Source organism: Callorhinus ursinus, unplaced genomic scaffold, assembly GCF_003265705.2.
Source record: "Callorhinus ursinus isolate GAN/ISIS: 27379988/994484 unplaced genomic scaffold, GSC_fseal_2.0 scaffold18, whole genome shotgun sequence".
NCBI classification, from domain to species: domain Eukaryota; kingdom Metazoa; phylum Chordata; class Mammalia; order Carnivora; family Otariidae; genus Callorhinus; species Callorhinus ursinus.
The window spans coordinates 1,679,135-1,702,037 of record NW_027397080.1 but is presented as its reverse complement, the minus strand read 5'-3'; the positions used below and the strand labels follow the sequence as shown (position 1 = coordinate 1,702,037).

The 22,903-nt window shown below is 42.1% G+C and overlaps 1 protein-coding gene across 2 annotated transcripts in view; it reads right to left on the bottom strand.

Annotated features, from left to right (window-relative positions):
- EIF2B3 (eukaryotic translation initiation factor 2B subunit gamma) overlaps window positions 1–22,903 on the bottom strand; it is a 127,498-nt gene that overhangs the window by 23,463 nt on the left and 81,132 nt on the right. For both annotated transcript variants that reach the window (XM_025856758.2, XM_025856759.2), the window contains exons 6-10: window positions 18,221–18,310; window positions 7,924–8,051; window positions 6,623–6,813; window positions 4,554–4,631; window positions 3,859–4,007 (exon numbers count right to left, since the gene is read on the bottom strand). In XM_025856758.2, the coding sequence (XP_025712543.1) occupies window positions 3,859–4,007; window positions 4,554–4,631; window positions 6,623–6,813; window positions 7,924–8,051; window positions 18,221–18,310 (636 nt within the window). The remainder of the gene's footprint in view (window positions 1–3,858; window positions 4,008–4,553; window positions 4,632–6,622; window positions 6,814–7,923; window positions 8,052–18,220; window positions 18,311–22,903) is intronic.

The window sequence follows — 22,903 nt, the reverse complement described above, 5'->3', positions numbered from 1 at the left end:
ATGAAATTCCAGGTAAGATCAAAATGAAGAGATGTTTCTGGAATAAGATATGCTCTCTCACACTTCGCACTTTTTTTTTTTTAAATCTTATTTATTTATTTGACAGAGAGACACAGCGAGAGAGGGAACACAAGCAGGGGGAGTAGGAGAGGGAGAAGCAGGCTTCCCGCAGAACAGGGAGCCCGATGCAGGGCTCGATCCCAGGACCCTGGGATCATGACTGGAGCCGAAGGCAGACGCTTAACTGACTGAGCCACCTAGGCGCCCCTCACACTCTTGATGTATCTAGAACATTCCTTTCTGCAACCTGGTGGCTCTAATCATTTTTCAAGTTTCAGATCAAGGGTCATTTCCTTAATTCTTTCCTGATCCTTTTCTCCTTTGTGACTACACAGATTTCTACCACAGCACTCACGCACAGTCTTCAGCATCCAGTGGGTCTTTGTGTTTGGTGAAAGAGTGAAATACTTTTGACAGGTCTCTATCATCAGTGATGTGCTGGAGCCAGACTGTTCTGCTTGGGAGAGCTGACTGTTAGCATCTCTTTGAACTCTGTGTTTGCTGATACCACTGGCCATAGTGGGTGAACTTACACTATGGAAATTGGCAAATGTTATAAATCAGACCACTTATTTTTTTCCTTTGGAGAACTGGCTGTTAACAATTTCTCAGCATGCCACCGGGAGTGGTGTACCACAAAATTCTGACCTTTTTGTTTGGCAATTAAATTTATATATGCATGTATATATCTTTTCTTTACTTCTTTCTTTCTTTATTTATTTGAGAGAGAAAGAGACAGACAGAGACAGAGAGGGAGAAAGGAAGGGAGAAGCAGACTCCCTGCTAAGCGGGGAGCCCCACACAGGGCTTGATCCCAGGACCCTGAGATCATGACCTGAGCTGGTCAGATGCTTAACTGACTGAGCCACCCAGGTGCACCCACAGAGACAACTTTTGGACTTCTTTTTGCTGAGTATTTCAGTATTTACCTCCCCATCTCTACATAATAACATGCTACATATATTACTACTTCTTGATTTTTTAGTTTTAGGCATTATCAATAGACTTCCCACAATGGAAGATGAGGATTTAGCTTCCCTTTTCCCCCCTGCTCCATCTTTCCATTCCTATCCCTCATTCTTTCAATATTGTTATAGCATAATTTTGGTCTATAGTGTTTATTATGACTACATAAATTCTTTTTCATAGTTGAGTTACACAGTGAACTATGATGCCTTTTCCTTTCATGTACAACTTTTTAAACAGAGTTCATAATTGTTTTGTTTTTGTTAGATGGTATTCTATGCTATTACTAATTCAACACGAACTTTTAGCCAGTTGTCTAAATCTTTCAATGTTTATATGCATCTGGTATTTTATCACTTTCATCTTCCTGAGTAAGTGTTCTGTGGATTCCACTCTGAGCTAACTGCTCCCTTTATGCTTCCATGCAGTTGTTCATATATAAAGTTTTCATCCTTGGATCTGCCTTCAGTATCATCCTATGGATACTTTTTGCTTTTTTAGAGTTGGACCTCTTGTATCTTACCTCTTTGGTTTACTCTTCATTTTGGTGGAACACATCAGAAAAGTTTTTGAGACTTTTCCATGGTCACACTTAACCTTTTGCTGGGGGTTAGAATTCTAGGTTGAAATTAGTTTTCCTTCAGAATTTTAAAGGCGTTGTTCTATTATCTTCTAGTTTCCATTGTTGCTACTGATAAGTCCAAAACAAAGCCATTCTGGTTCCTGATTGGTTGTATAGGACCTATTATTTTCTCTTTGTAAGTTTGTAGCATGCTTTATTCTCCAGTGTTCTGAAATTTCAAAATGATGGAGGTTTATTTTTACCCATTGTACTGGGCACTCAGTAGGCCTTTTCATTCTGTAAATTCATATCTCTCAATTGTGAGACATTTCCCTATATTATTTCTTAAATAATTTCCTCCTCTGATATCTGAACTCTCTTTTTTTACAGAACTCCTGTTCAGATGTTAAACATCCTGAACTGGTCCTCTCATTTCCTTATCTTTTCTCTTCTAGGTTCTATCTCTTTGCTCTACTTTCTGGGAAATGTGACATTTATCTTACAATTCTTTTTTATTGGGGTTTTCCTTTTGTTATCATAGTTTTAATTTCATAGAGTTCTTTTTTTGTTCTTTGAAATAACAGGTTGTTTGGAAGTATTTTTCTCTCCCTGCAGAGTCTCTGTTTCTTCTAAGTAGCTTTCTTCTGTTTGATCTGTGGATCTTTCATGATAGGCTTTCTTTAGATCTCTGGTAATCTTTGATTATCTCTTCATCTTTAGGGGAGGATTCTAAAAAGGCTGATTGGAAGCTCTAAGCACATGAATGGAATTTGTCATCCATAATTTTCACTGCAGGGCGATTTGAGTGGACTGTTCGAAATCTCTGACATAGGGGCGCCTGGGTGGCTCAGTCGTTGAGCGACTGCCTTCGGCTCAGGTCATGATCGCAGGGTCCTGGGATCGAGCCCCGCATCGGGCTCCCTGCTCAGTGGGAAGCCTGCTTCTCCCTCTCCCACTCCCCCTGCTTGTGTTCCCTCTCTCACTGTGTCTCTCTCTGTCAAATAAATAAATAAAATCTTTAAAGAAAAAAAAAAGAAATCTCTGACATAAATCACTTTAGGTTTTTCTTCTTGGGCTGGTCAGAATCTCCAGAGAAGCTTCTTCCAAACTCCAGACTGAAGGCTTTATGCCTGGTTGTCAGGGTTTGGGAATCAAGTTGGGAAGGGGGCTTGGGGGAGGACAGATCTTAGTGGCCAATATCCCTATAGTCTCCAACTTTCCTGGTTTTTAATTATAGTACTTCCTCCTTCAATCCTGTCTATTATCTTCCATGAGTCACTCTTCCTAAAGAGCAAAGGCTTAACCTTTCCCCCTGCCCCTCACTGGCAGCTAGGAGAGGTAGTTCAGCTTTTACCGAACTTGGCAGTCTTCCCTGTCCTTCTCTCCTATCAGTTCCTAGATGGAGAAATCGACAGGTGTCAGATCTAGAATCAAGGCTTTAGAATTAGCTCTTTCAGGCTGATCCAGTCTAGTGTTTTTCAAAATTTGTTTACAGATCTGCTTCACATCCTCTAGGAAGGACAAGTGCTGCTTCCCCACTGTATTGCAAACAACTGTGCTTTTATCAGTTTTAAATATTGAGTTTCTGCAGAAGATTTATCTTGACAAAAAGTTCACTTTCTAAAAAGTCTGAAGACCATCGCTTTGGTAATACCCTTCCTCTCTTCCACTGCCTATGCTTGCATTTTATACAGCAAAAACCTGAGGTCCATACAGAGGAATAATCTTATTAAATATCATTCAAGTCTTCTTACTCCAAGTTCAAGCTGTTCATAAACCAAGATTTTAGGATACTCTAAAGGGTCTCAAAATGGGGGAAGAGTCTCCATAACTTGTAACAAAGAAGCTCTCCCTTAAAAATAGTATGTGGCTTAAATGACCATGCCTCCTAGTCCCCTGCCTTCTTCGGGGCTGCTCTGGGACACTGAGAAGCAAGGTGACCCTTAGACATTGGTAAGGGTCATTCCAGCACTGCCAGCGGTTGCCCTACGGTGGCCATCCCATCGAGCAGCTGATCAAAGCAAGAGAAGGCAGCCTCTCTCAGGACCACAACTGGAATAAGTGTGAGAAAGTTGCTGGAAATGTTTTCAGAGACCATGTCTTAATGGAGCCAAAACCAAGGCCTCAAAGGGCCTAGGCACTGTTCCTTCCTTCGCCTTTTTCCTTTTCTCCCCCTCCTCAAGTTGAGCCCTTTCCGAGGCTGGACTGGCCCCCCAAACCTTCCAGAGATGCCAGGGACCTTGCCTCAAGTGGGCACAGGGGAAACATACCCTTCCTCCACGGTGACTGAGTTCATGAGAAGGCAACTGGTGATAGTCACTCTATTTCTTATGACACAGGATGAACCAATGACTGAGTGCTTAATGGATGACTTCTCTCCAACCTGTGTATCTGGCCCAATGAGGCTCTCAACTCCAATCTGCAAAACGCAAATAAAAAACCTTGTCCACCCATCTCAAGCAACTGCAAACCAACCCCTCAGATCCCTTGAGTTGGGGTCTAATGCAATCTTCCCCCAGAGACACTTCAATAGAGGGACCATCATCCCTCTGCTCCATCCCATCATGGTCACCAGCATGTGATCATATTTCTCAGGGCCACAAGGTCATGTAATACCTCTGAGATCAACTCAAACTTACACACTCATGCATTTGTGTATAGATGTGCTCTCTTGAAGAGAGTGCTCAAATCAGGGTAAGAAGAGGGACAGAGATGGAAAGCTCCTGTGTCTGAGTCCCAACACCATAATGGATCTTCCTTACGGAATTTGTATGCCTGGGGTCAGCACCTGTCCAGCTTCTCGAGTGTCTGGGCTAGAAGATGGTATTTTATAACCAGAACCCAGTTGGGATTTCCCTAGGACTAATGAGTTCAGGGCTTGAGAACCCCAGTCCATCTTCTCAAGGATATATCTCAATGCACCTGGAGACTGTCCCATACCCGCCCTGCCCAAGATAGTACTTACCAGGTGTTTGCTGACAATCTGGGCTGATGAATGAATCAGTGATTCTTCTGGACAGAGAACAGACAGTAATTTGGGCACCTTGAGGAAAGAAGTTTGGTCACCAAAGTTAAGACCAGAAAACACCTGAAAGCATCTTAGGTAGAACTCAATGCCCAGCTAGAGATGCAGGGAGTTTTCAGCCACAGCATTTCTGTTGGGGTGAGGCAGGGCAGGAGGCTGCTATATTTCCCCTAGGACAAGGATCATATGTGTAGTAAATTCTAGATGGTCTTATCCTTAGTTTCCTAGCTGAGAATCTCCTCCCTGAAAGTAATGCCACATCCCCCAACTGGGAGGCGCTAAGATAAGCCTTCAAGAGTCTCGACCATAATTATCCCAGGTTCCTGCTCCCCTCGTAGACCAGTGTGGCCATGCCTAAAGTGAGGGTAGGAGCAATGTCAGACAAATTCTACAATCAGGACAGGTACTGAGAGGGCATCCATCCATGTTCTTCACCAACCAAATTAAAATGTTGAAGATGTTCACACTAGACTGTCTCCAGTATGAGAAAATGGAAAAGGCTACAGATTTGGAAAATTTTAGCTCTGGACCTATTAGGAAGGCACAGGTAGTGTGCCTACTGTCATTCTGCAGCATGGACAGAGTGCTGGGCAGAGCATTATGTGTGGCGGCCACACTGGCTGAGGGACACCGTGCCGGGACTGGCCACGCTGGCAGTGTGAAGGCTAATCCCTCAGCCCTTATCCCCCGGATCTCCTTCCTTCATTACACTTCAACCACGGCCATTCAGGCCTCTCTGCTGCACAGGCCCTGCTGGTACTTCAGAGCACACGTCCCTAGCCCAGGCATCCGTGGGCCTGCTTTCAGACCAGCCTGACAGACTCTAGTCAGAGAACTGAAAAATGAGACCTGAAAGTCAAATTAAGGAAGGTTTCTAATAACTCTGACCCTACATTGGGGCTAACTTTACTGAGGACTGCCCTGGGTAAATGTGAGACTAGTTATGATTTCTCATAAACTCTCTGCCTTGGATGCTCCTGGATCTATAACCAACCCAGGGTAAAGCCAACTTGAGGTCTGGGCTATACCCATCATATAGTGTGGGTCCTCAAGGTTTCTGAGCCAGGTTTTCTTCGGGGACTACATTCCAATCCCGATTTTCAACAGTATCTTTTATCATTCTACTTGACCTTCCCCCTTCACTCCCCAGCTTATACCTGCACTGACAGTTTCCACAGAGTTCTACCAGAAACCATGTCAAGAGCTAATCTCTTCATCCTCTCATCTCTCTTGTCCTTGCATGCCACCCCAGTGTAGTTCCCTCAGTCACCTATCTTTTCTTCTTCTCATCTCAACCCTTTACTGCCCTGTCTCCTTTTCATGGTCTCATCATCCCTCCCTCCCTCCTGTGCTGCTACACCGTAAAGAGCTCCTCTACATCCTCAGTCTCTTCACTGTCTCCTCACTCCATCCCCTTTTAACTAAAACCTGGCCTATCCTTTCGAGCACTGCTTCCTCTTCAACAGAAGCTGCTCATTCTCCGTATCTCACAAACCTCGGGGTTAAAAGGAGGGGTAGCTCTCCGATGCTGTTTTCAGACACTTCCTTCTCATAGACATTCCTTCTTTGAGGCTCTACCATCTGACTATACTCTGTTCCTTTACCTTCTTAGGAAAGCCTCCTCTCTGCGCCTATGTTTACTTCATCACAGTTATGATTACACAGTATTTATCAGCTTGTTTACGAAGTCCTGCAGATCTCCTCATGCCCAGCAGAACAGGAGAAAGCTGCTGAACCCAGAGGCCAGAAGTTAGCCTTCCTGGGGATCTTAGCCCTTTTTTGGAGCCACAGAGGCTCCACCTCTATGGACTAGGCCCACCACTTCCCCTTTTGCTGTACCTGGGTGCCCACCCCAATGGTATCCCCTGACATGCCAGGTCTTGCTTTACCTTGGGAATGAGAGGGATTCTGAACAAGTCACTGGGTACTTAATGAAGAAATAAGACAAAAGGCTCAGTGTTTCTTGGACAGGAGCTCCCATGATTTCTCTTCTAAACCTATCCTCTTACCTGTCTGTTTGCTTCCATGTAGAGTCCCAGGGTGCTTACTCGAGAGCAGAGCCCCTCTTTCATGATATGGACATAGCAGCGCACCTGTGATTTGGACAAGTCTTCCCACCTGTCTCCTCGACAGATATTCCAGCAGGCATCATAGGGAGCAAAGGTCAGTGTATTGTCTTCTTTTATAAAACTGAAAATATCTTCAGAATAAACAGAGGAAATAGAGACTCAGTCACATTTTGAAAGAGGGTACAGCTCACACCTCTCTCCTTGGAACTTACCCATAGAACATGAACCCTGGGGAAATCCCATTAAAACCTTAAAGACTAAGTGAAATTCAAAGAGGCAACGTGCTTTCCTGAACATCTGAAATATTGTGTGATACAAAAATGATTAAAAAAGAGGTCCTAAAAGCAAGTTTGACCAAAAATCAAGTACTACTAAGGACAATAAAATAGAGGACTCTTGTAAATCACGACATAAAGTAAGCAAGGGTCTAGGCTTTAGTGACCAGCCATGTTGGCTTTGTGCCACTGGCCTCTATTACCATATCTGGTAGTTGTGCTATGACAGAAATAGTATAGGACTTGAAGCAGAGTTATCTGGGCCCCAGTTTTTTCAATTCTTAAAACAACCATGTGAGATCTTTTATTGTATGATAAGAAAACTGGGGCTCTGGGGACTGAGTAACCTGCCTCAGGTCACAGAGCTAGTAAGAGGCAGAGTCAGATTTCAAACTGAGGTCTGTCTGATGTCAAGTCTTGATATCTTAACCATCATGCCATACTGCCTCCATTTATTCATTTGATAAATATTTTTTTGGAACACCTGCTATGAACCCAGGACTGGCCAGGGACTAGGCAGGGATATGAGAGCAAACAAGACAGACCTCTCCCCAACATCTTGGAAAGGAGATAGTCTGGTTGGCCTCTGTTTGAACTGTAATAGTATACTCCTTTACCTTTCTTCCTTTGACAGAAGAGGCTGAATTTAGTCAGGAGTAGGGCTGCCCAGAGCCTAGAGAACAGGGGAACTGAGAAGTGGGAGGCAGAGTTTACTCAAAACAGTCTAGTGAGAAACACAGCCAAACCAGGGCTATGAACCAGAGAATGGACTTGAGGCATGATTAGCCAATCCTTGAAGAGCACAGTGATAGAATCTGCTTGAGCAAGCCTACCCAGAGCCCAGGAAATGGTGTCAGCTACCCTGTCTTGCCTGGTGGTTAGACAAGAAGCTGTTGCCTTGTTGGCTAGCTACTCTTTCCAAAGGTGCTGCTACCCCTATCTTACTGCAGCAACCCAAGCACTGACCTAAGGACTTCCGCTCCTTTTTCTTTAGATCCTCCTCTTTTTCTTCTTGTCCTTGTTGTGAGGAAGCTGAGGAGAACTGTTTTCTTATTAGGTATGGAATCAGTTCACTCCGGACGGAAGTGATTGACCTAGGAAGAAAGAGTGGTCAAATATGAGAAATCCGACTGTCTGGATGCTCTGGGATCAAAAACTCTGCATCCAAGGAAAAGCCAAATTCCTTCCTGTCATGCCACCTTGGGACTGACAGGGATCAAAAGCGGCCTGGATTTTTTGGTAGTTCTGGAGAAGTGGAGGATCTAAGTTCTCTATCAGCTTCAGGCTGGAGGTGGGAGGGTAGTGCATTAAATCCAAGAATTTATGCAGAAAACAGTCTTTTACAACATCCAATTTACACGGTGTGTATGCACATGTACTTGTGTGTGTGAGTATATTTTAATATGGTGCCTTGACTCTTAACTGGCAATAACCTATTTGAAGGAAGAATGCTCCAGTCTTGAAAAAAGTTGTTTATTTTTTTTCAAAGATTTATCTATTTATTTTAGAGATAGAGGAGGGGCAGAGGGAGAGGGGGAGAATCTCAAGCAGACTTCCTGCTGAGCACGGAGCCCCCACATGGGACTGATCTCAGGACCCTGAGATCATGACCCGAGCCGAAACCAAGACTCAGACGCTCAACTGACTGAGCCACCCAGGCACCCTGAAAAAAGTTGTAAAAAAACATTAAAAAATTTTCTCTATAAAGGACTTGTATATCTTCTGTTAGATTAATCCTAAGTATCTTCATTGTTTGTTGGTATTATGAATGGTGCCTTTTAAACAATTATTTTCTTCTTGTTGGTTTGTAGAAATTTAATTTACTCTGTATTTTAATCTTGTAGCCGATTGCCTCGCTAAACAATTTTACTAATTCTAATAATTTATCTGTACATTCTGACAATCATACCAACTTTGAAAACAACACTTTTTTTCTTCCTTCCTAATTCCTATAACAGGGAAGAAGGGACCCAATCCTTAATACAGTGAGTATGATTTTGAAATAAAAGCACAGAAGGGTGAGAGACCAGCACAAGATTTTTAGTTTTCTCTCTCAAGCTGTGACTTTGTCAGAATTTTAAATCATTAATTAATTTATTTAGGATTTAACAAGCATCTATTATTATGCCAATTACTGTGCTAGGCCTTGGAAATATACTGTTTCTGACTTCAAAGAATTCATAATCCAGTGGACAGTAGCCTGATCCAGGATTTAAGGAAGAGGGTAGAAGGAGATGAGTCTGATCAGGTAGGCAAGGGAGCCAAATCATAGAAGCCTTCTGTGGCAGTCTCTAATTTGGACTGAGAAGCTAGTGGGGTTTTTAAGCGGGAAAGTGACATTGATCAGTTTTATTTCTTTGTAAGATAATTCTGGTAGCAGTGGCAATAGGCCTGATATAAGGAGAATGAAGACAGGGAGACCAGTTACAAGACTCTTAAAGATGAGATAATGTGGCCTGAGAGAGAGAGAGGTTAATGTATAAGTAGCCCTATAAACCCCACTGCTGCTGCCTCCTTCACGCCCCCTCCCCCACCCCCATTCAAAGAAGCTCTGTAGGCTGACAGGACCACACAGACGGAGTGCTGATAGGAAGGCAAGACAGAGGCAGAGGCTGAGGAGGGTAAGCAAAATTATGAACCCTGGAGCTACACAGTTCGAGGTTTTTGTCATTTTTGAAGGATCAAGTCAGACATCTTTGAAAAATTCTGTGTAAGCTGGAAGCTCTTGTATTGAATTTCAATGTGATTTTTCTCCTGATCCTTTGATGGAGATTAAAAATTTCCATATGAATACAAAGAATGAAATAACACTCACTCTTATCTCTTTTTCTCTCCTTTTAATGCACCAAACCAGTGTGGGTAGCAAATGTTCCTTGGCCCCCTCTGGTGGAAAACAAGTCAGTTCCTTTTGAAGGAATGACAAAGCACGGACAGCTGGGGGATTTCAGAGCCATGATATTTACATTATGGGCCAAACAGGACCGTCACTGTAGAAGCAAGTAAACAAGCCTTGGCACACAGCCCCTTAGGGCCGAGTTCTTTAAGGAGATCAGACAGTGATTTAAAGAGAGGACATGAAGCAGTCCTGCCAGGTCCCACCTGCCTCTGCTGGCACTCAGCATCAGGTTAGTTCCCATAATGCAGTTAGCTCAGCAGCATTACAGAGGACAAAATTACTCTTCCTGCTTCCTACTCAAAGTAGAGGCAGCTCAATGCTATGCCAAGAAGTGGAATAGGCCACTGTGAACCTTTGTGAACATCCTGACCTTGGGGCCTAAGATAAGCAGCTGGATTTATTGCCCTGGGCCTGGGCAACCTCACTTTTCCCCTTCCCTCTTCCCCCTCCACTCTTCCCCTTCCCTGGAAGGAATACACAGCCTTCCAGAAACACCTGCCTCATCTCATGAATTATAAGCTTCAAAGAAATAAGAAATCACAAAGGAGAACAACAGATTTTGACTATTAGCTATCAACAAACAACTCCACCAAATTAAAGACAAAATAATTGCTACAAATAGAAAAGATTAATATCCTAAATAGATATGTGTTCAAAAGATATTTTAGAAGAAATAAAAAATAAAACAAGATTCAATTTCTCCCCCAATCAAATTAGCAGATTTAAAAAAAATTTTTTTAGGGGTGCCTGGGTGGCTCAGTTGGTAACCCTTCTGCTCAAGTCATGGCCTCAGGGTCCTGGATCAGGGCCCCCCTCCCCTCATCGGACACCCTCCTGGGATCATGACCTGAGCCACCCAGGCACCAAATAAATAAATTAAATCTTTAAATTTTTAAAAAGATTTTATTTATTTGAGAGAGTAAGTGAAGAGGGGAGTGTGGTGGAGGAGGGGAGGACCAGAGGGGAAAGGAGAGGGAACAGCAGACCATGCACTGTGCCCAGGAGCCCGACCTGGGGCTCAGTCTCAGGGCCCTGAGATCACGACCTGAGCCGAAACCAAGATTCAGATGCTCAACTGACTAAGTCACCCAGCTGCCCCTCAAATTAGCAGATATAAAATAATTCTCATTACTGATAAGGATGCTTTGAGACAGTTACTCTCATACAGTGGGAGTCAGAGTATAAACTGGTAAAATCTTTTCTGAAAAGTAACTGGCAATACATAGAAAAGGTGTTCAAGATATTCATATTATTTCACCCTGTAATTCTATTTCTATAAACCTATCCAAGGAAAACATATTATGCTCAATAAATATTTGCTTAAATGAATGAAAGAATCAGATTATAAAAAGGATCTGAGGGGCGCCTGGGTGGCACAGTTGGTTGAGTGCCCCACTCTTGGTTTTGGCTCACGTCATAATCTTGGGGTTGAGCCCCATGTCGGGCTCCGCGCTAGGTGTGGAGTCTGCTTGGGATTCTTTCTGCCTCTCCCCGGCTCCCCTCCTGCTTGTGCTCTAAAATAAATAAGTAAATCTTAAAAAAAAAAAAAAAGGATCTTTGGGAAAAAAAAATTCCTCTTAATGTTATTTATAAAAATAGAGAACCAAATATTCAACAATGGAAGAATAATAATAATATATCTATGTAATAGAATATCATATAGGCAAAACTCTGATTGTAAAGAACGTTTTAATGACAAAGGAAAATGCTCATGAAATAGTACTGAATAAAGAGAATGAAATGCTCATGACATACTGAATAAAGAAAAAACAAGTTATTTTTACAGCATGATTTCAAGTATGTATATGTCTATATAAAAATAAAATAATGGAAAGAAATACACTAAGATGCTCTCAGTTATCACACAGTAGAATTATGGGTAATATTTTCTTTTTATATTTTTTGAATTTTCCAAATTCCAGTCATTAGCCATTCCTTATTTCTTCTTCCCTTACCTTCTGTGGCATCACTCTCTTGATCTGTTCCTATTTCTGATACCTGTTTCCCCTAAAATATTGGGTGTTTCTTAGTATTTTTCTTTTTGCCTGTGATTTTTCTCATGTTATTTATCTCCCTGAGACAGATCATCACTTAGTGGCTTCTTTGCTGCTCATTCCCAAATGTGGACCCATAACCAAGACCTCTCTCCTTTACTTTATTTATTTAATTTTTTTATTTGACAGAGAGAGACACAGGGAGAGAGGAAGCACAAGCAGGGTGAGTGGGAGAGGGAGGGAGCCCGATGCGGGGCTTGATCCCAGGACCCTGGGATCATGACCTGAGCCGAAGGCAGACGCTCAAGGAGTGAGCCACCCAGGTGCCCCTCTTTCAACTGCTTTTAATTGGTCTTCCTTCTTCCAGTCTTGCCTCTTGAAATCTGTCCTTCATATTGTAGACAGAATACTCTCTCTCTAAAGTATAATCTGATCATGGGTCTTATTCCTTCTATCTACCTCTCTATATTGTGGTTTTTCTCAAGTACAAATCTGATCTTATCTCCTTAAATTTAATGCTCAGGATAGTGGTTACTTTTGTGTGTTGTGGGGGATAGTTACTGTCTCGTAGGTAGCATGAGGAGAGATCCTGGAAATGTGGTAATGTTCTGTTTCTTGACTAGAATAGTAGTTACAAGGGTGTGTTCACTTTGTGAAAATTTATCGAGCCGTAAGACTGTTCTCAAATATCATTTCTCCCTGAAAGCCTTTCATAACACTTCTAGCTTCTGAACTCTCACAGCAAAGACAATTATATACTGCTTTTTAATCCATATCATTTTTGAGTGTTATGCTAGGAAATTAATAGACATCTCAAATTCTTATAGCAATCCTCATGGTAGGTATTCTTGTCCTTGTTTTATAAGTGAGGTAATTAGAGCTTAGAAAGATTAATTATCTTTTTAAGGTTAATACAGTTTTATACTTGGCAGAGCTGAAACTTACTCCATATCTATCCCAAGCCCATGACTCTTTTCCACTATACCATCCACTATACCATGGTAACTAATACTCTGTTTACTGCAACCATAGTACTTTCCACAGGATTTATAATTTTTTGCTTATTGTCTCTACTGATAGACATGAAGGGAATGCTAAATAAATATTTATTTGAATAAGTGAATGAGTAAATGTGTAAATGACTGTCATCCCTCTAGGCCAGACAGCTGCCAATAATTTCTTCTTCTGATTTTTGGACATAGAAAGTGGAGCTTTCCTGATTTGGCATTGTAATGAACTCTAAATATGTTTTTCTATTATTAATATTACTACCATTAAAAATCCAACCTTTGAAAAAACATATGATTATCAGTTCTACTGAAATCTGGTATTTTTAGCATTTTGCCCTGGCCTCTGATCAGGTCCTCTTTATGGCTACAGGCTTCCAGGGAAGGCCTAAAAATGATGTCCGTGGCAAAGGGAAAGATTTGGCTTCTTTTGCATTCTGACTTTTCTGTCTTTGTAAGCAAATCACAAGAGTAAATCCTCTAAATGTCTTCCACTTCAAGTCAGTCCTTCAAAATATTAGTTAGGAAGGAGGTAGAACAGGAAACTCAAGTCTGCAGAGCAGAATATTAAGGACTTGGGTTTTTTTGCCTCTTCTCTCAGCTCTCGCCATAGAGCTGTAATTGGGAGGATAAGGTGATTGCTAAGTTAACTCTGCTTTGTTTTCAGGTTTTTTTTTCTCTTCAAAGTAAATAGATATAATATGGAATAGTAAACAGAAAATTATTTTAGAATAAAAGGCACTGACTTTTTTTTTAAGTATTTTATTTCTTTATTTGAGAGAGAGAGAAAGCACAGAGGGAGAATGAGAGGGAGAAGCAGGTTCCCCGCTGAGCAGGGAGCCCGATGCGGGGCTCGATCCCAGGACCCCAGGATCATGACCTGAGCCAAAGGCAGACACTTAACCGACTGAGCCACCCAGGCACCCCTAAAAGGTACTGACTTTAAAGCTAGCTATTTGGCATACAGTATCCTGTGATACCATTTTCCTTTAAACAAAAATACTGAAAATGGCTATGAGAATAAATTTTCAATGTTGGTGCTTATGGCTTGAGAAAGAAAAACACGTTCACATCCTGCAGGCTGGAGAGATTGTTTAGGCTTATGTCAATCCAGTAAGAATATATTTGGGTATTTATTAAATGTCTGTTGCTTTGAGTTTTTAAAAAATTATGGTAAGTCCAACTCATTTTTTAAAAATTTAAAAACAATTTTTTTGAAATGTGATGTATATTTAATAAAATACATCTATTCTTTTTTAAAGATTTTATTCATTTATTTGAGAGACAGAATGAGAGATAGAGAGCACGAGAGGGAAGAGGGTCAGAGGGAGAAGCAGACTCCCTGCTGAGCAGGGAGCCCGATGTGGGACTCGATCCTGGGACTCCAGGATCATGACCTGAGCCGAAGGCAGTCGCCCAACCAACTGAGCCACCCAGGCGCCCAAAATACATCTATTTTTTTTTTAAAGATTTTATTTTATTTATTTGACAGAGAGAGACACAGCGAGAGAGGGAACACAAGCAGGGGGAGTGGGAGAGGGAGAAGCAGGCTTCCCGTGGAGCGGGGAGCCCGATGCGGGGCTCGATCCCAGGACCCTGGGACCATGACCTGAGCTGAAGGCAGACGCTTAACGACTGAGCCACCCAGGCGCCCCCCAAAAGACATCTATTTTAAATGTACTGTATGATGAGTTTTGTCAAATGTATGCCACTGTAACCACTACCCCCAATCAAGATATGGAGTATTTTCATCAACCCCACAAATTCCCTTATGCTTTCATTATACTATTATGCTACCCTACTATACTCTAACACTACTTACCACATTTTATTGTAATAATTTGTTTAACCTGTCCCCCTCACTCTAAACTGTGAGGAACCTGAAGCAGAAACTCCATGTTTTTATCTTTACCACCTAGGAACACAGTGCCTGAGTAGGTGATCAATTAAAAGTTAATTCAAGTTCTTACTGTGCACCAACTACTGCTCTCAGCTCTTTTTTAAATTTTATTTTTATTTTTTTAAGTGGGTGTGGAGCCCAACACAGGGCTTGAACTCATGAGATCAAGGCTTGAGCTGAGATTAAGAGCTGGACACTTAACTGACTAAGCCACAGAGGCTCCCCTGCTCTCAGTTCTTTACAAGTATTTTCAACAACAACCATATGGGCCAGGTACTATTATCCTTAATTTTCAGATGAGAAAAGTGAGGTTCAGAAAAGTAGACATCCATCCAAGGTCACACAGCTCAGTTACTAAACTTCTCTTGTCAAAGAGAGTGCAGGTTTTCTTTTCTCCACAGCTTTCTTTATAGCTTTTCTACTTGGTCAACTATAGAAACCCTCATCTCTTCTTCCACTACTGACGTTACTGATCTATCTATCACATTACTTCTGCTGTCTGAACTATCATCACATCTCTTCCCATCCCATTCACCAAGCATATATTGAATGCATTAGCAATCCAAGTAGGTATCTAATCTCAAAAGAATTCGGGTGGAAGACATTAACATGTAAACAACTGAAAAACAACCCCCCCCACACCAAACACAGGGCAAAAATGTTGACTTTCACAGGTGAAAGACAGCAGGAGATTGCTCAAGTGTCCTTTCTTGAAGCTGTGCCTACCAGGTTTACCTCTTGCCTTCCATCCCTCAAGGAGTCATCATTTCATAACCAGATAATTATAAGCTTCCTACTTACCTTGAAGGAGTCTCTTTCCCATCCAGCATGGTCTATGTTCTCCTGCCAGGTTGTACCACGGCTCATTCCAAAAGGGACTATTCTGTTTGAAGATCTGTATCTCCCTGTTAAGCTTTCAAAGCTTTCTACATGCTGCCCCTACCAACCTATTCAGGCCCATCTCTCACAACTTTGAGACAAGACCTCCACTATTCCAGCTAGGAATAAAGAATCTCTCTTGAGTACCATTCTAATTTGTCCTGTTGTACCTTTATACTTTTCCTAATACATTGAAATTTATCACTTTTCAATATAATGCCTTTAGTCCTAATGACTCTGACAGGTAGAGGGGGCGGGGCGGGGGGGCGATGAAGAGATAAGGGTCTCTTTAACAGACCCTGAGACGGGGAGGTAGTTTGAGCTGAGGCTCTGTATCATTCTCTATTGCAGCAGGCTCTGGGAAAGTCCCATTTGGCAGAGCTTCTGGCCATGAGCCACAGAATCACCAAATTAAGTCTTGTCCTCAAGGCACATACCGCTGTGCTACACTTGCCAGGTGTGGGAACAGCTACCTGGTGGCCTAATGAGTTACAAAGGAACTACAGCAGCTAGGATGAAGCTAGCTCTGGTGCAAAACTGTCTATATATTCAGGCACCAAAAGCTAAAGTCCCATTTGGTAGTATTAAGGAGCATGTTAGTTTTTTGTTTTTTAAGGTGTGATAATGTCATTGAGGTATTTGTTTAAAAGATAAAAAGACTTTATATTTTAGATACATATGCAGATATTTATAGATAATAACAACTGAAATAATTACAGATGAAATTACATCAAAATGACTTGCTTTAAAATAATCTGGCATGACAGTGGAGAGATGGGTGGTGGCACATATAAAACAAGACTGGCCATGAACTGATACTTGTCGAACCTGTGCGATGGATTCAGGGAGTTCATTACATTACTTTCTCTACTTTTGGCTTTGTGTGAAGTTTGCCCTAGTAAGTAGTTAAAAAAAAAAAATTTCTACCACCATTGCATTCTCTCCCAACACATCACAGGGCCTACTTCACAGGGCTTCATTTTCACTTAAGAATAAAAAACATGCCCTTAAAGGCCAAGAGCTAACTTCCTTTTTTTTTTAAAGTTTTAATTTATTTATTCATGAGAGACACAGAGAGAGAGAGAGAGAGAGAGAGAGAGGCAGAGGGAGAAGTAGGCTCCCCACGGAGCAGGAAACCTGACAGGGGACTCAATCCCAGGACCCTGGGACCATGACCGGAGCCTAAGGCAGACGCTTAACCATCGAGTCACCCAGGCACCCCGAATTAACTTCATTTTTGGAATACAGAGAGCCTGGACTGGTGACTGGAAAAGACTGAATTACCGTCTAATCTTGGCATAAGTTTCCTTGCTATTTAAAAAGCAAAGTCTCCGCAATCTACCCTGGAGCTTAGGCTGCAAACTTCCTGAGGGCAGGGCCCACACCTGCTTATTTACCATTGATCCTGCAGTTGACCTAGCACAATGCCTGCCTCATCACAGGCACTTAATAAATATTTGTTGACTGAATGATAAAACAGAATAGTAAGACAGAGGGGAGCAGGGCAACAGGGTGTCCTAGGGTAAGGAAATAGAGAAATAATCCCTGGAAAAGTTTTCCAGGAGTCCAAATGATTTTTTACCATTGGTTCTACACGGGTCTTCCTGGGGGTGTTTAGCAGGTGTAGTCAAGGGTGAGGGTTAGGATGCTATAAGAAAAAAATTGGGCACAAAGGAACACTTCCTCTTCCCCTATTATAATATTCCTGTATATATCCAAGTCTATCAGTCAAAGCCATGCTAGCATTTAAACTCAGGTTCTCAGACTCTCTTCCTCAGCTGGTCTGAGAACTTGCTGCTGCGGCGCCAGCCTACTTGCTTTCCAGTCCATCAGTGCTATTCAAGGTAGAAACTTATTCAGCAGCCATCAAGGGAGACTAGCTGCTCCTCTTCTTAACCACACAGTTATTAAATCTTTTCCTACCTGTTTCTCTGAGGACTCTAACTGCATTTACTATAAAAAAATCCTTGAGATCAACCTCAGAGGAGGTTTTTTTCTCTGGAAACCCAAGTCCTGGGATCTGTCAGACAGATCTGTGGAAAGTATTTAAGGTTCACAATTCTGTTCTCAAAGCAAAATCAGAGAAAGTATCAAATTTTGTTTCTCTGCATTCATGAAAGACCACTCAGTGAAGTGGACTTTTCCAAAATTGGAGGGAAACTTTTTTCTCCCTCTTCTTGGGTAAGTCTCTGAACCTTTGCTAAGAGGGCCCACCTATAGGATAACTGCCTAGGGGAAGGACACCTGCTTGGAGACAAAATAGCAATAGAGCTAGGGAGCTCAACCTTGCGGAAGGAAGTAAGAAGAGCCTGGAACTGTGCAGAAAGAGGCATCATAGGTTACATCAGTTTTACAAAAATATTTTGTTGGTTTATTATAACACAGGCCCCAAAAATATAAGCAGGGGACTCTGTGATACAAAATAACAGTATTTAGATAACACAATTTCATTTTTTTTTAAATAAAGGCAAGAATCAACTGTTATTTATATGAACCAGCTATCTAACATCATCAAGGTTTAAAACTGTTAATAAGAACCAAGGTAGTTTAAACACTGTGAGTTTGACTCCACCTCCCTCTTTCTTACTTATTTTCCATTAGGAAGTCCACAACGTATTTTTTCAAGCAGTAGAGATGGGCGTCCACAAGGCCTGTGTGGAAATGTATTCTAGGGTGCCTGCAAAAACAATAAGAGAGAAGGGGCTCACAATCAAGTAACATGGGTTCTATCCTATTATTAGGTAGTAGGCATTAAGAAGTTCATAAGGGTCAAAGCCATGATCCCCACTGGTCTCCTACTCTGGGGAGACCAAGATGGTGGATACCAGTTCTGATCCTACCACAGAAAAGGCCTTCTTTTTATAGAAACCCTACCTCACACTTTATCAGGCCTTTACGTGAACCATCAAATCACTGACAAGTCATCTTCTTCTATCACAAACTCCTACTCACAATTTTTTTTTTTAAGATTTATTTATTTTAGAGACAGAGAGAGAGCATGAGAGCACGAGCAGGGGGAAGGGCAGAGGGAGAGAATCCTGAAGCAGACTCCCCGCCGAGTGTACAGCATAACACAGGGCTTGATCCCAGGACCCTGAGATCATGACCTGAACCAGAATCAAGAGTAGGCCACTTAACCGACTGAGCCACCCAGGTGCCCCTCAAAATTCTTATAACTAACATTTCCCTGCTTTTACTTCAACTGCCCTACTTCTTGCAGATCATACTTCAGCCATGCTTTCCCCCAGGATTTGGCATGTATTAGTCCATTTCATAGAAGATGAAGTAAAATTCTATGAATACTCACTAACTCCCTACTCTCATGTATTCATCAGGACTTTCCCCAGATATACTTCCTCCAGGAAACCTTGACAACCCGAGTTTATGCTCCCACAGCACTGGGTGCCCACCTCTATCAGATAAGTTATCACCCAGTAAGTAATAGCCTACTTACTTGGCTCTTTCTCCCACTAGACTGGGAGTTCCCTGAAGGCAGAGATTTATCTTTACAGCCTTAGCTCTTAGCATCATACCTCACACAGAGAATATGTTTAAAAAATAGCTGTTGAATAAACAAACGAATGAATTAGGTCAAATTAAAGTTCTGCTTAGTTGCTCTCTGTTTTATTTATTTTTTTATTATTATTTTTTAAAGATTTTATTTATTTATTTGAGAGAGAGAGAGAATGAGAGATAGGAGCACGAGAGGGAAGAGGGTCAGAGGGAGAAGCAGACTCCCTGCTGAGCAGGGAGCCTGATGCGGGACCTGATCCTGGGACTCCAGGATCATGACCTGAGCCGAAGGCAGTCGCTTAACCAACTGAGCCACCAGGCGCCCAGCTGCTGTCTATTTTAGTTTGCCATTTTGATTTTAGCCTTAAGAAATGCCATGCTTAGGGGCGCCTGGGTGGCTCAGTAGGTTGAGCATCTGTCTTCAGCTCAGGTCATGATCCAGGGGTCCTGGGATCGAGCCCCACATCGGGCTCCCTGCTCAGTGGGGAGACTGCTTCTCCCTCTCTCTGCAGCTCCCCCTGCTTGTGTTCTCTGTCAAATAAATAAATAAAATCTTAAAAAAAAAAAGAAATGCCATGCTTATAATGTCCAAGGTCATTTTATTTAATAAAAATAGGCAGCTGAAGGAGAGAAGGGGAGAAGCAGGTAGAAAAATAGAGATTCTAACCATCGCTATTGGTTGTCATCCTTCTTCTATGTTGTGTTACTTTGCTTTGACTGGCTTACAGTTTGAAGGAAAATTATTCTCATGAGATCTAGATACCCTAGAAATAATTTATCAAGTAAGTTAAGGTGCGACACCCTGGGCTTCCACTCTTTTGGGAGATTGGGAGAGGGGGACAACATGCTTCTCTAAGAGCAACAGAGTTGTCAGACTTAGGACCCCACACTCATAACCTGCTCCCCTGCCCCCACAAGCCAATTAATGTATACAATTAGGATGAAGAAAGTCGAAAGTACTTCCCAATTTTTTTAAAAGATTTTATTTATTTATTTGAGAGAGAGAATGAGAGAGAGAGAGAGCACATGAGAGGGGGGAGGGTCAGAGGGAGAAGCAGACTCCCTGCTGAGCAGGGAGCCCAATGCGGGACTCGATCCTGGGACTCCAGGATCATGACCTGAGCCGAAGGCAGTCGCTTAACCAACTGAGCCACCCAGGCGCCCAGTACTTCCCAATTTTAGATTCTTGAGTACTAAGAAGTTCTTGAGGAAACAGAATTTTACAAATGTGAATGTGGTTACTTTGTGGTGCCAGGGTTTCATCTGAAGTCCACACCCTACGGGTGCCTGGGTGGCTCAGTCAGTTAAAGCGTCTGCCTTGGGCTCAGGTCATGATCCCACAGTTCTGGGATGGAACCCCGCATTGGGCTCCCTGCTCAGTGGGGAGTCTGCTGATCCCTCTGCCTCCCCTCCCCAGCTCATACTCTCTTTCTCTCTCAAATAAATAAATAAAATCTTAAAAAAAAAATGCAGTTCATACCTTGATAATCCTCTCCCTTGATCTAACCAATTTAGAAAGTTACACTCTCCTGTTCAGTCCCTTAGTTTACAAATTCCTTGAATCATTCAACACATTCTACCTATATTAATTCTCATAACTACCTCACAAGGTAGATATATTACTCTTATTTTTATAGCTGAGGTCAACTTATATTATACACACAGGAAAGTAATAACTTAAGAGTTTGAATAAATAGGGTGCCTGGGAGGCTCAGCTGGCCAAGTTGGAGCTGCAAGGGGAGCTGCAGGCAGAGAGGCAGAGAGAGAAGCGATGCGGGGCTCGATCCCAGGACCCCGGGGATCATGACCTGAGCTGAAGGCAGACACTTAACTGACTGAGCCACCCAGGCAGCCCTTAAAATTTTTTTAAAAATATAATTTGCCAACCACAGAAAAGTCCATTACAATAAAAAATAAAATATATGAAAAACTTGTGAGAGTCCTTCCAATGATAAAAATAAGAGCTCAGACAAATGGTATAAAAAAAATCTTGAGTCTATCATACCTTTGAAAAGCTCCCACAGGTTTTTTCTTCCTTTCTTCTAACACAGAAAGAATTTTTAAAATGCCATTAAAATGGTCTATTATTAAAAAAAGAAATAGGGAGTAGAGAAGAAAAGAAGATCTTGGGAAAGTGGAACAGATAATGGACAAAGATACAAAAGTCTAGGAAACCTAAAATAATAGAGCCATCGGGAACATAAAGAATATATTTGGGTTATTTTTATAGACATATTTTTTAAAAAGCTACAGATTTTAGAATTTGATTTTGTAATGTTTAAAATTTTGAGAGAAATAAAGCATGTTTTTATGATCTTAAAAACAGGAATATCAATTTTTAAGGCAAGGAACAAAACCAACAGGTGAAATAATTATAACAATTTTTTAAAGATTTTATTTATTTATTTGACAGAGAGAGAGAGACAGCTAGAGAGGGAACACAGCAGGGGGAGTGGGAGAGGGAGAAGCAGGCTCCTGGCCAAGCAGGGTGCCCAATGCGGGGCTTGATCCCAGGACCCTGGGATCATGACCTGAGCCGAAGGCAGACGCTTAACAACTGAGCCACCCAGGCATCCCAAAGATTTACTTATTTATTTTAGAAAGAGAGCACGCAAGGGAGGGGAGGGGCAGAGGGAGAGAGAGAATCTTAAGCAGACTCCCTGCTGAGTGTGGGACCTGACGCAGGGGCTAGATCTCTGGATCCTGAGATCATGACCTGTGCTGAAATCAAGAGTTGACACTTAACCAACTGAGCCACCCAGGTGCCCCCTGGAAGCATAATTAAAAAAATTTTTTTTTATTTTAATTCCAGTATAGTTAACATACAGTGTTATATCAGTTTCAGGTGTACAATATAGTGATTCAACAGTTCTATACATTACTCAGTGCTCATCATGATGAGTGTACTCTTTAATCCCCATCACCCATTTTACCCATCCCTCTACCCACCTCCCTCTGGCAACCATCAGTTTGTTTATTGAAGTATAATTTATATATCATAAAATTGACCTATTTCAGGTGTACAATTGAATTGTTTTTAGAAAATTTGTACAGCTGTACAACTACCACCACAATCCTGTTATAGAACATTTCTATCATCTGAATAAAATCTTACCTGACAATACAACCAGTCAATTCCCCTTTCTCACCCTCAGTTTCAGGCAATCAGCAACCTGCCTTTTGTCTCAACAGATTTGCCTTTTCTATCTTTTTGATTATAGCCATTCTAGTGGGTGTGAAGTAGTATTTCACCGTGGTTTAAATTCGCATTTCTCTAGTGACTAATGACGTTGAGAATCTTTTCATGTGCTTATTAGCCATTTGCACATCTTTCTTTCTATCTTTCTTTTTAAAGATTTTATTTATTTGTTAGAAAGAGAGAGAGCACAAGCAGGGGGAGCGGCAGGAATAGGGAGAAGCAGACTCCCTACGGAGCAGGGAGCCCGATGCGGGACTCAATCCCAGGACCCCGGGCTCATGACCTGAGCTGAAGGCAGACACTTAACTGACTGAGCCACCCAGGTGTCCCTGTACATCTTTTTTTACACTGATTTTAGAGCACATGCACGCTTGCATGCATCAGCAGGGACGGGGGAGGGGAACAAAGGGCGAGGGAGAGAGAAAATCTTAAGCAGGCTCCATGACAAGCATGGAGCCTGACACAGTGCCAGATCTCACGACCCTGAGATCATGACCTGAGCCGAAATCAAGAGTCAGAGGCTTAACTGATTGAGCCACCCAGGCGCCCCTAGACTGG